This window comes from Hesperophylax consimilis, chromosome 10, assembly GCF_061612785.1.
Source record: "Hesperophylax consimilis isolate HC1 chromosome 10, BYU_Hcon_1.0, whole genome shotgun sequence".
NCBI classification, from domain to species: domain Eukaryota; kingdom Metazoa; phylum Arthropoda; class Insecta; order Trichoptera; family Limnephilidae; genus Hesperophylax; species Hesperophylax consimilis.
In genome coordinates, this window is record NC_142845.1 from 19513069 (window position 1) to 19527362 (window position 14294).

The 14294-nt window shown below is 36.5% G+C and overlaps 1 protein-coding gene across 2 annotated transcripts in view; it reads right to left on the reverse strand.

Moving 5' to 3' along the window:
• Window positions 1–14294, reverse strand: part of LOC149420430 (5-hydroxytryptamine receptor-like) — an 864571-nt gene that overhangs the window by 258435 nt on the left and 591842 nt on the right. For both annotated transcript variants that reach the window (XM_089636704.1, XM_089636705.1), the window contains one exon: window positions 7968–8243. In XM_089636704.1, coding sequence (XP_089492830.1) covers window positions 7968–8243 — 276 coding nt within the window. The remainder of the gene's footprint in view (window positions 1–7967; window positions 8244–14294) is intronic.

Sequence of the window (14294 nt, forward strand, 5' to 3'; positions counted from 1 at the left end):
CTCGGCTGGCCGACAGGCGGAATCCTTTGCCATTTGCTACGGATTGGAGCAATTGGTTCAGGAGCCTACAAGGGTTCCTGATGTCCAGACTCATCGCTCCAATCTGTTAGACCTATTCTTAACTACTGTGCCATACGGTTATAAGATTGACGTCACAGCGCCTCTGGGATCATCCGACTACTGCCTAGTGACGACATCAATCCCCGTTAGCCTCAGACCAACCAATGAGAGGCTGAGGAGAAAAGTGTGGCACTATAGGTCAGCAGATTGGTTCGGTATGCGGGCCCATTTCAACGCTTTTCCGTGGTCAGCTGTTTGTTTTCGGACTTCGGACCCTTCAAGATGTGCCCAGGAGATTGGTGAAGTCATCAAATCGGCGATGGATGGCTTCATACAATCGACTACTAAAGAAACTGGTGTGGGCTCAAAGCCGTGGTTCAGTCGACAATGCTCCGAAGCAGTTCGACGAAAAAACGCGGCTTACCGAGCCTACAACACATCTCGAACGCCCGAAAGCAGATCAGCATACAACAAATCGGCAAAGGAATACAAGAGAATCATTAATTGGTCAAAATTCGAACACGACCTGCAGATCAGCAAAAAGCTGGCTGCCTGCCCGCATGGCAGCAAAGCATTCTGGTCGCTTGCGGGCTCAATAGGTCGAAATTTTTGCAAACCCAGTTTGCCACCTCTTACCAGACCTGACGGCTCACTAGCAAACACCGCCACCGAAAAGGCTAACCTATTAGGGAAAATGTTTGCGGAAAACTCGACCCTCGACGACGGAGGTGCTGTTCCGCCGTCGGTTCCTCACTGCGGCTTCTATATGAAAAAGCTGAGGATCCGGCATCGGGATGTACTCCACGTCATACGGGGGCTCGATGTTAACAAAGCTAGTGGACCTGATGGAATGCCTGCCCTGGTATTGCAGAGGTGTGCTGCAGAAATAGTTCCAGTTTTGACAAAGCTCTTCAAAATGTCCCTGAAGTGTGGCACTGTGCCCTCTGGTTGGAAAAAAGCGGTCATTCACCCTATTCTCAAGAAAGGTGACCGCTCCAACCCGGCCAACTACCGCCCCATAGCGATCACATCAGTTCTGTCCAAAGTGATGGAACGTGTGATCAACGACAAACTGCTCACATACCTCGAGAAGAACAAAATTATCAACGACCGTCAATACGGATTCCGGTGGAACCGCTCGTGCGGTGATCTTCTCGCGTATTTGACGCATGTTTGGGGGCGGTGCCTGGAACGTCACGGTGAGACCCAAACGGTCGCACTAGACATATCCAAGGCCTTTGACCGGGTCTGGCACCGAGGACTTGTCAACAAATTGCATTCTTACGGACTTTCCGCATCCCTGTGTACGTGGATTGCTGACTTTTTAAATGATAGGTCGATTCAGGCGGTTGCTGACGGTTTCACCTCTTCCTCGCACTCCATAAATGCTGGCGTCCCACAGGGATCGGTTCTGCTTGTTGCACATCAATGACCTTTTGACATGTGCACCGATTCATTGTTACGCGGATGACAGTACAGTTCATGATAGTTTTTTGTTTGACAAGCCCCCAAAGAGCACACAAACTCCAACGGCTCGGAGGGCTTTGAAGCAGAGAATGGACGGTTATCTCGAGAGTATTTCCTCCTGGGGTAAAAATAATCTCGTCGAATTTAATGTTTCAAAGACCCAATCCTGTCTGATTACGTCTAAAAGGGATCCAAATGATTATCTAGTCTCCTTCAACGGAAGCAATCTTCCGAACAGGCCTTCCATTGATATGCTTGGTATAACTATAAGTGAACAGCTCAGGTACGGGGGCTCCATCGAAGCCAGAGTAAAGTTGGCCTCTCAGAAGCTGGGCGTACTGTACAGGGCCCGCAGATACTTTAATAATACACAACTGCTGACCCTGTACAAATCGCGAGTGCGCCCTACTGTCGAATTTGGCAGCCATCTCTGGTCCGGAGCCCCTAAATACCTGAAAAAAACCTAGACTCTGTGCAAAAACGGGCGGTCCGTTTGATAGATTCCCCAATCTTAACAGACGGACTGCAATCTTTAGAGCACAGGCGTCAGGTAGGTATGCTGTCCTTGTTCTATCGGTATTACAATGGAAGATGCTCTGAGGAACTAGCGTCATTGATCCCTTCGGCACCGGTGCGTAGTCGGGATACACGCCAAACGCGCGCCCAACATTTGTACACAGTTGACACTTGTCACATGAGAACGAGTCGCTTCTACGATTAGTTCTTAAGTTCAACAGCTCGGCTGTGGAACGAACTGCCGGCCTCTGTGTTTCCTCCCTCCTACAACATGGGACTCTTCAAGACCCATGTTCACTCTTTCCTCTCCACAAAACGACCCTCCACACAGCATCCCCAAAGATGACATAGGCCCTGAGTGAAATTATTTTCTTCAGGGCCTCCTGTGTATAATACTTCGGCAATACCACTATTAACGTACTCATTTGGCAAAATTAAATGGTCTAATACAGATTAAAATAACTTTGAAAGATTAATTAGAACTACACCAACAAATTTTAATTGCCATCATCCAAATTCAGCTATAGAACGAATTAATTTACCTAGAAATTTAGGAGGTAGAGGTATAGTCAAAATAACTTCTTTGAAACATAATCAGGTAGAAATGCTAAGAACTTTTTTCCATAAGAAAGCTCATAGCTCAGATAAGCAAAAAAATAATTTGCATGGCAGATAGAAATATTACACCTTTAAATTTATACGATGAGAATGCCAACATTTTTATAAATCCCAACCAGGAATTATTAGATTCCTGGTGAAATAAAATTTTACACGCAAAACACTTCAATTATCTCAACCAAACGTATGTTGACAAATTTTCGTCAAACAAATGGTTGAGTATATGAGAGTTGAGCGCAGAAATAGAAGGATTTATGCTTGCCATTCAGGATAGAATCATTAATACTAAAAATTAAAGGAAGCATATAATCAAAGATACAAATCAAATTGATGATTTGTGAAGAAAATGTTTGGCTTTTCCGGAAACTATAGAACATATTATATCTGGATGTTTTATATTAGCATCGTCCGAGTATACATTTAGGCACAATCAAGTTTTAAAAATAATTCACCAAAGTTTGGTAACTAAACATAACTTGATTGACTACCGTATTATAATACTATATTATGAATACGCACCAAATTCATTTTTAGAAAACGAATTTTATAAAATATATTATGATAAATCAATACTAACAGACCGAACGATTAGTCATAATAGACCCGATGTAGTTTTACATGACAAAATTAAAAAAAAATAACTTATCTCATTGATGTCGCTATTCCGTATTCCCGTAATATTCAAAAATCTGTTAATGAAAAAATAAGAAAATACACAGATTTAGGAAATGAGATAAAAAGAATTTGGCATTCTCAGATTATAAAAATATTACCATTCGTTATTTCGGATACTGGCATTATACCTAGCTCTCTCATTATAAATTGAGGCGTATTAGATCTATCAAAAAAATTATGTATAAAGATGCTAAAGTCGGTCATTTTGAATACATGTAGGATAACGAAAGATTTTATAAATATTTATGTTGAGGGATCAGTAGGATTTATAGGCCCTATTAGGAGTTCTATCGAGCCGAACCCTCTGATATGAAAATATCTGGAGTCGGTGAATTATTTTCCCATTTGATCTCTGGTGAGTTGACGTGTTTTTTTTGTATTGTTTTGTACTAGATAATCATTTGTGGAAAAGTGTGTTGTAATGCACTTGCATAATGTAGATTCACTAGATGATAATTTGTGGAAAAGTGTGTGGAAGGGTTTGGTTTTTCCTGTGTGGAAGACTTAACCCGGACATAAAGTCGGAAAAAAAAAATATAAAAGTAAAACCAAAAATTAAAATCGTATATACCTTTGCTCTCAAAATTTCGACATAATATGCAAACAATGTAGTAAAATTCTTGATCGCAATCGAAAACAATCTGCTACGAACATAGGCACAATCGCCCTGCAAGTTACGCACGCTTAGTAGTTACCTATTGCGTGAGATTTTTCTGAGATATTATTACTGTACCTAGTTTCATATTGTGATTAGACATTTCGAAAATATCATAAGTTGTTCGGCGCTCAGGAACACTTATTAACTGGTCGCTACTGGTAGGTATATAGGCACCTATATTTATTGAATTTGCTATTGAAATGCCAAAAATAATGAAATAATTTCGTTGCATCAATTAATTTGTTGTCAAGCATACCATAACAAATCTACTTTCAGCAACATTTCTTTTACGCCATAGTCTGAAATTTACTAAAGAATTCACCTTATTTTGTGGTTATCGCTCCATCTCTAGGCCTCTTCCCAATAAACAATTTCAAGCTGCGTGACCTGCCCAATCCAAGTTGATCGATCCCTTTGAAAATCTCTCTGGCTTTGGGATGATCTCAGAGCTATTTGTTTGGGTTGTGGTCTAATAAAGTCACATCTATTATATTTCTCTCTATTTTTCACAGAGTTGATAGTGCATTTAGATTTGAAAAAAAAAAATCTTTAAAAAGAGTGACAAATTTTCCCTGTTTTTGAATACCCAGCCGAGGAATTGAACTCAGGATGTCAGTATGGGACCCAAAAGCGATGCTACTGACCAGTCAAATCTGTAGTGGCACGCTACGAGAACGTTCGGATCAATCAGTATAGGCAGCACGCATTACAACTGAAAGTTTCGGGACGAGCAACAAAGGCGTGCCAGTCTACAGTCCTCAACTTCTGGAGCATTCCCAGTTTTACAAGAGGCACACAGCCCTACATAAACGCCACCACATCGCTAGTTTAGCCAGTGAGTCAGTCTAGTACGAACTAGTCGTGCTATGAGCCCACCGCGCTTCCAATGTCCGCCGTCGAGGACCAAACATCGTCTCAATGGAGAATCAAGAAGACACGTTTATCTCCTTCAAGTTCAATCTCCCATTGTGTTGAGCATTGATTGGCCCGATGAATTTCCCATTCATTATCTCCACGGTGTCGAACAGTTAGCCTAAAGGATTCGCCATCGATCATCTCCAACACAGCGTCGAATATCGGTCCGTAGGAATTGTTTGTTCATCAGCAATATACTACAACTTCACTGCCTACCAATAAAGACACTGTACCAAACACATCTTTCACGCATCTCTGAATAACGTGACGCACAAATTTATCTATCATATGTAGTTTAAAGAGTCATACACAAAAAAGTGAAGATACGAGAATATTCTCAGGTTTTTAATATATTTTTAATAATATTTTTATTAGATTTATAAAAACAGTTTATTTTTAAACAAGTTCTGCTGTGTAATTATTATTACGCGTGACAGCTGTTTCGCCCTCTGAAGGCATTATCAAACTGTGGCAGCCCACTTACAGACGACACATTTATATTATTTCTAGATAGGCATTTTTATTTCAATTACTGATTTCTTAATTGATTTCTGAGTAAAATGTTAGAAATTATTAATGGTTATTACCCCTGTAAAGTTTCCCCAATTACTGAAATGTTTAAATTTGACTGAAGTTCTTTATGTTAATTATTCCCAAACGATGACTCATAGGGTTATTTTAATAGCGTAATTAAGTACTTCATAATGCACTCATATTTGCACTTGGTTTGAAGATATCTAGTAGGGGTGAACGAATTTTATTTGTTTGTTCATTTATTAAAATAGCTTTCGGATTATTAGAATTTTTGTTAGATTCTAACTGCTCTAAAAGATTCAGTTTACGGACTTTATTTTGTACGTGTAACGGAGTTGGTTTATTATTATCACTAAGTGAGTGATTTTCATCTAGGAGATGTTTGGCAAATTGTGATTGTATTTTATTATAATTTTTAAAAGATCTTATATGTTCTTTGAACCTAGTATGAAAGGACCGGCCATTAGATCATTTAGAATCACTCCCCCAAAGTAAGCGCACTTTTCTCCCAGACACCCTGTAAAACAAGTTGTTAAAATTATATGGCTTTTATTGAACTAACTGTTTTTCTTAGCTAAGTGGTTAGCCTCACCAAAAGGGCGATAAATAAACGAATTAATATAAGTGTCCCTCTTCACCCCGAGCCACCGGGTCAGGGGTGGGCTGAGGGTGGCCACTGAGCACCTCTATAGTAAAAAGAGGTCCTCGAGGGCGTAGAAGGGGCGGGAAAACCAAAAAGGTTGGCCCATAAGGACCTGTTTTGAAATTCAAGACCGAAGAGACTCTCAAATTTTTATAAAAAAATATTTTCACGTCCAATGAAATAAACACTCAATTGGAAACGAGTATTAAATTTGTTTTTTTTTTTATTGCTTTGATATTTTTTATAACTCCATATTGCTCGCCCTAAAATCCCCTACAGGCCTGTCACACCCAAAAAGATGATGTGTTATAAGTGTGGGCGTGGCTATGACATGAGCTGTGATATGCTAGCCAGGCCATATGTGAAAATTATGCAATCTCCTCTCCTACCAATGGCAGGAGAAGGAGTCAGCAGAATTTACGGAGCGCCGAAATTACGCAGCTGTCATCTGTTAAAGTGACATATCCCATTAAAAAAATGATATTCCGTGGCAGTTCTCTAATTGATCTGACCCCCTCTCCTGAGTTATAGTATAGCGTAGTGAGTCACCCCGTCATATAATACGTATATGCCACACCCAAATTATGTGCGCATAATATAGTGTGATGTGACTAAGGCTTAGTGCTGAATTAATAACCTTTTTCCTATTTAAAAAATGCAATTCAAACCGATTTAATTATTTTTGACTCTGCAACTGTAGGTTTGATTTCACGATAAAACTTAATTAATTCCACTAAATTATTTTATTTTCTTTACTAGATTATGGAATGTCAAATTTAGATCAATCACGCACTCTTAATATTTTGCATATTCTCACTATTTTGAAAGCTTACTCTTCTGTAATTTCGATGCTTGACTTTTCATGACTCGATAATTTGATTAATTACATAAAAAATAATCGAATCTATTTCGGTAATATAATATATTTTCCAAGTCTATCAGCTTCATCCATCCAGTGTCTGTTTTTCAAACAAACGTCTTAAGGTATGATTTAAGATTCTCACGGGCAAAAGTATTATGCAGATTTATTTTTTGGCTAAGAGGATTGATGTGCGCAACATGGTTCTACTTCAACATACTTACATTAACACACACTTCTCCACAATTGACGCATCTGCTCTGATGATGGGCACTGTGATTCTATTCGAAATATTAACTCAAAAATAAATCACAATCGAAAGTCTTCAGGCACCTAAATTCTACTCAACTTTGTTTCTTTGTTTTCTATTGTCCTTGCTCTACCAATTTCCTGCCTAAACGCCGTTCGGCATTGATATCAAGACCAAACTGTTGACTGCTCGCCTCGTTTCCTTTGTGTACCTCAATAAGTCCTCAATTAATTGCACTTACTGTATTCTCTTCTGTCAAAGCTCTCAACGGCTTTCTCAGGAAGGAAACAAACTTATTCGCTCGCTCCAGGATACACCCTTCATACTTGTAATCTATACTGAACAGTCTTAGATAAGGGTTCCATGATAAATCAACACATCGACAATTCAACACACTTTTAAAAAGTGATATAAAGTCATTATAACCGATGAAAAACAAAAAAAATTAAACCTAACCTAAATTAACCTAACCTAACCTACTTAACTCAGTTAATAAAGTTATTGTTTCATCACTTTCCATGACTTTATATAACGTTTTAAAGATGTGATGAATTATCATTTTGATGATTTATCCGGTCACCCTTGGATTCATATCTTGCAAATAGCAAACGATGACTGTAACGCGTTGATGAGAGAATGATAAAATAATAGGTTAGGTTAGATAAGATTACTTTAATAACTTTGAGTTAGAGTGCTGGTTGGTCATGGAATCGTTTCGTTTTGATCGGACCGAAACCTTTTGTATGATAAAAAAAGGTTTTATTCCACTTACCAATAATGGTGATCAAAATGATGAGTGCCAGGATGACAGAGGTGACCGCCATGACGATGACCTCGCTGAGGTTCTCATCGCGGGTGAAGTTGCCCAGGGTCTCGTTGAAGAGGACGGTGCCGTTGGCCAAGGTGGCCAGCCAGGTGTCGTTGTCCGAGGGGCCGCAGTCCGGACCGGGCCCGCCTTGCGAGCAGTTTAGGGCTGCCGCCAGCCCAGTCAGCCCGGCCTCCTCAAGGTAAGAGGGGCCGGACCACACGGCTGCGTAGTCGTACATCCCTGAAACAATAAATTATTATTTGAGAATTTAATTTATTACTAGCACGGAAAAACACAAAAGAAATTATTTATAAAAAAATATTAGAATCGAGATCATTGCCTTTCAAAACAAGAAATGTTGCGAAGAATGTTAATAAACGTGAAAAATTACTGAAATCATAAAAATACAAGACGCGTTATATTCACACTAATCGAACAAAAAATGTAGCACCGGTTATGAAAAGGATGCCATTTAAAAATATCTATAGGAACGGGCTGCGTTCATTGGACCTAGTTAAGTGAAACTATGCAAATTGTCTAAGCAACATATATATATATTTTTTTTTTAAAGAAAGATAAACATTCCCTGGTTACAAATAACCTGACAATATTTGAAAATCTCCTACTACCACCACAATAAGCTGAAAATGTTGCTTGTGTTGTAATGGAGGACTTAGCCAGCCGAGGAATTGAACACACTAAGCCTGGGTGGGACCCAAACGCGATGTCAACTTGGCCACCGACCGGTCATATATCATATATCTTCACTATATTAATGCATCTTAGAATCTGTCAAGAATTCAAACAAAATAAATAGATATTTTGAAGACCAAATTATGTATTAACAAAATTATTTTGGTACCTACTTTATTACTTGTTTGGTACTATAATATTTCTAATAAGTAGTCCAAAATTCACGCGTGGCGTAGAATATCATTAGATCATCGACAACCGAAATCAGTGTATTAAATAATAGGCCATTATCTGTAATAACCTATAATGTAACCTGAGATATATATTGTGGACACGTTGCTCGTCAAACTGAGAACTCGAACCAGGAGACACTCAAACAGGAGATAGCAAAAGAAGATCAACGCGTTGGAGTGATCGACGCAGTGCCACAAGGAGTAGAAAAGCCCCCTCAACCAAGTAAATTGGAGTGTTAGTAAAAATCTTCATCAAACATGAAATATCTTATGATTTTTTATTAGAATATTTTTCATTCATATCAACACCATGTAACTTTAACCATTTCGCAAAAACAAGTAAATTATTACGGAAATAAAGTCAGCTGATTGACGAAGAAAATTTTACGTGGTTAATAGAGTGAAGATACATTACTGAGACAACACGCCTGGTTTCACTAAACAAGGTTCAGTGGAAATACTTTAGCCGGCCGTTCATAGAACTATTTCATTCGTATATAAATATTCTTCGAATGGCTATCTTTTTCAAATGCAGCGCTACATTTTGTTTGATTAATATGATACATGAACATAGCGTGTCTTGTATTTTTATCATGTCATTGGACAGACGTCGAAATTTTTCAAGTTTACTACAATTCGATAGGAAAATTTCTTTGTTTGAAAAGCAATGAACCTGAGGCAAAATATTTTTTCATTAATAGTTTCAGCCTCATAAAGAACATCGAATGTATGTTTATTTTGGTTTCAGTCTAAGGCATAAGTGTGACTGACTTTAATCATATTACGTTAATCTTGTTTCATAAAAAAAAATCTTTTTGTACGTAATTTAACCCAACTGGTTAGGTTTTCAATCTTACAAATCAACTTGTTAAAACAAATGGACCCTTTATGTTTCAAAGCCACTAAAAACTGATGCCTACGTGTTTCCGTTAACGTTTTCACTTTAAATCGATTGCTAAGAACACCCTTGAAGGGTGAACATAAAGTAGAAATACAAATACCTTACCAAGTAAACAAAGCTTACCCAACATTTTACTACGTTATTTAATGTATTCAAAAATAAAAATAACCTTGAAGGTTCGAATTAGGTATCTAATAAATATATTCACACATTTATAATATGTCAAGTCTAATAAATATTTACGTAATCTTCAACCCAGTAAAAGCAATTTCCGATCAGAGAACTCTTTGTACAAGTAACAATACAGCACAATGCTCCCGAGAGCAAAACTAAATAGTCAGTAGTAATATATATATGAACTCGTACTAGCGCGCTTTAATCAAAGAGGATTATATCTCACGGGAGTTTGCCCGGGAGCCATGGGATCGTTTCACTCCGCCGGCTAATTGAATTTGTATCATTTATAAGGATTATTACAATACATGCAAATTCTCATATGCATGCTATCATTTAATAGAGGGTTTGGTGTGGTTTGTTTGGAGCTGGCCGCGCAGGCTCTATTCTGGCTTTATTTTGGAAACAGGTTTTCCTTTACATAAAGCTTTTAAATACCGTTTATTTGAATCTACTAATATCTTTGTATTTTATGCTCCATAAAATAGTTAAACATCACGGGGAATATAAGAGAGATAATTAATTGTTGTTCGTATTAAACAGTTACATTGTAACTTGATGTAATAGGATTTAGTTAAATAAATACTAGTTAAAAGTTTTCAATTGGTAAAGGTAGGATTGAAGTGAAAGATATTGGTTTAAGGAGATTTTTAGGTATTATTTGTAATATGTTATTTCTATGCTTATACGTTCATCAAGGTTTTCTAACTCTCAACAAACAATATAGTGGGTGATAGACGCAGGAGCAATAAAATCACGGTTTTAAAGTTCGCGAATTAACTCGGCTTTACGTCGGTGACACACAATAGCTGAACTCGTATTGTGACGCGGTGTCATCGACGGAGGAAGTTCTGTGTTTGTTAGGAATTATATTATATTACATTTAAAAAACCAACCAAAGAAGACGAAATCAGCGAATGTTTGTGAATCACCAAATTCAAATTCAAAAATTTTATAAAGAGAGCGTTTATCATAATATATGTGAATTTATTATTATCACGAAAATTTTCAAATACATGCAATGACAACAAATTACTGGCATCAGAGCAGTCCAATCTAGAAGTAACAATTGTATACAATAAAATTGATCAAATATTTTTCGCCTTTCAGATAATTTCGATTAATTGATTATGCTTCGTAAATTCATAAAACTGATTTTATTTATAGGATTACCAATTTTGAAATTAATAAAGCGTGAATTTTTTTATTATTTTTTATTTGTAAGCAGTAGAGTTAAAATGAGGAGACTTAATGTTTGAATTATATTCAACCTAACCTACACAATTATGTGTGTAGTAATTTTATGGTTTTTAGGTTATTTAAGTATTTTGCGATTCTGAGAATAGATCCAAGCATTTGTAATCCTTTACTGTTAATAGTTGTGATATGATTTACGAAGCGTATAACGTCAAGGTCGTTAAATTCAGAGACTTTTTTACGATTGATATTATCAATTGATTAGTCGAATAATAATGAGGTTTTGATCTGTGTAAACTGGTCGTTTGGTGTTCGTCTATATTTAGGTTTAATTTTTAATATTTTAGTTAATTTGCTGGGTCAAACATTTATTGCCGGATAACAAAGTTAGATTTTTTTGGGATAAAATAAAAAAAGTGAATAGTCGGTTGAACGTGTGAGCGGCTTGCAGTCGGATGTGACGTTCACTGATTTAGTATTAGTGAGCTGCCACTATGCTTTCGAGTTGCAATGAACCTGCACCACGCGTGAACAATAATATTAAGTATGAATATTATTGCTGGATTATTGTTTTTGACTGAAGCACTGTAGACTGGCTACAGATTATTACTGTAAATCATTCAATGAAACGAGTAGAGTAACAACTTATTGGGATATTGAGTTTAACACTTTAATTTTAATATTTAGTAAGACAAACATAATTCGCGTCTGGTTACAGTAACTGTTATTGTCGTGTGTATAGCTAAACGGGATACTCATATGCAAACAAACAAGAACGTATAACAATTGCAGACGAGATTGAGCATAGATGTCAATTTACATAATTCGCGTCTGGTTACAGTAATTGTTATTGTCGTGTGTATAGCTAAACGGGATACTCATAAAACAATAACGTATAACAATTGAAGACAAGATTGAGCATAGATGTCAATTTACGTAATTCGCGTCTGGTTACAGTAACTGTTATTGTCGTGTGAATAGCTAAACGGGATGCTCGTATGCAGACAAAACAAGAACGTATAACAATTGCACACGAGATTGAGCATAGAGGTCAATTTACAAGTAAATTAGTAGGCTACCAGTAAAAATTCAAACCGGTTGAATCGCTGACGAACTAGTTCGGCGGTTTTAAAGTTGGTGTACTAGGGTAACATACAGACAAAAAAGGTCGCCGATCCCTGCCTTGAGAGTATGCGTATTTTCTCATGCGTATATCACCCACATAAGATTCTCTAATACTTTTTTACTATTGTGAATTTCTATATTTTGTTATATGTATTTTCAAAAAGTAAATATAACAAAAATGAGCAGAAAGAATATAGTTTTTCTGGCGTTTCTTTATAAAAAAACACTTAAGTCCACTCCTCAGTCAAAACTTATCTTATTTAAAATCTCATTGCTAGTAAAATACGGTCTGGAAGCCTTAAGAACCAAACTAAAATCTTAGCTAAAAGCTTGGGTCGATCAATCGTAATTTAAATTTTATGACTAGTTTTATTGCGAACTTTTCGATAGACTTCTCATTGGAACGGAGTCGCTTAAACACGTAGATTTGGATCAGTATAAAATTTATTTAATAAAATAAAACAAAAACCAATATAACGTTTTAAAGATGAAACGTAATTCTGCAAGCTAAACCGAGGATTTAAGCTAGTACATTAATAAATTGAGCCAAAAAATTTCTATTGATTGTAATGTAGGCAATTTTTGAAAAATTTGATTAGATCAAACATTTTATTTGATTTATGAAATTAGTTGGGATAATTTAATTTAATTTTATAATAGAAAAAAAGAAAACATTTTTAGCACTCAAAATAATTATATATTTACTAGTCCATACAATTTTTTATCGGTTAGCATTCGTTATAAATATTCTCTACCATTTCACTTCATTCTCGTGACTAACGAGAAAAAAGTAATTTAGAAAGCATCAGTGGTAAATATTTGAAAACAATTTCATTACTTTAAAAAAATCAGAGACTACAACGAAGAATAAATTTGAATAAATAATTGTACAGAGTTTTCCAATAAGAGGTGTTATTTTGATATTCAATCGTAAAAGATCAATGGTTTCGTTGCTTGTGTGGCATGTAGCGCCATCTTGTTGAAATTAAACGTTGTCCAGATCAATACCATCCAATCCCGGCAGTAAAAAATCATTAATCATCTCTCGATAGCGCAATCCACTCACCGTAAATGTTGCTCCAGCCTCATTTTCGAAAAAATATAGTTCAATGACTCCGCCGGACCATAAACCGCACCAAACAGTCACACGTTGAGGATAGAGAGGCTTTTCAAGAATAATTCTTGGGTTTTCCGAGCCCCAGATGCGACAATTTTGCTTGTCGACGAATCCACCGAGGTGGAAATGGGGCTCATCACTCAAAATGATTAGCATTTGATTTAATCAAGTGAATTTTAATAATTTTGTTCGTGTATCGTTCCATTTTTATTAATGATGTAGTTTCTACTTGTCAAATGTTAAAAAATGACAGCTTCAAAAGTAACATCTACCGAAATAGCGGGATATTCAAAATAACACCTCTTATTGGAAAGCCCTGTATTTGAAGTTAAGCCTCGCTGAAAAGAAACCGTCCAGAATAAAAGAGGCTTGGTTAAAGGCTTAACGGGTTATTTTATTGCCACTAGCGTAAAGCCTCCGATGGTATCACATTCGTTAAGGACGAGCACTGAACAGGGCTGTAGATATGCAATTTAGTTAGAATGTTAATTTAAAAAGGGTTACGCGAACGATAGGGTCTGAGTAGAAAAGAAGTCAGGGGTTAGTAGAGTCATTTACAATAATTCAATCATATCGAATTCTATCGTAAACCTTTTGTTTCCCAATTTTTTTCTTAAGCTTTAGTTAAATACACATTTTTAGTATAAAACATAACCCACTTATACAAATAAAAAAACGTTAAGTGAACCCTTTTGCTTATTCGATTTAAATTTTTTTTTTAATTAATTTTGTTTTCAAATACACATTTGCAGGAAAAAAAAATACTTTAGTTAATTTTTAAAATCAGTCGAAAATGTTCTCTTTGTATTAAGTATAACTTAAATAATGTGCTTTTGAGTTATATGTAAAAG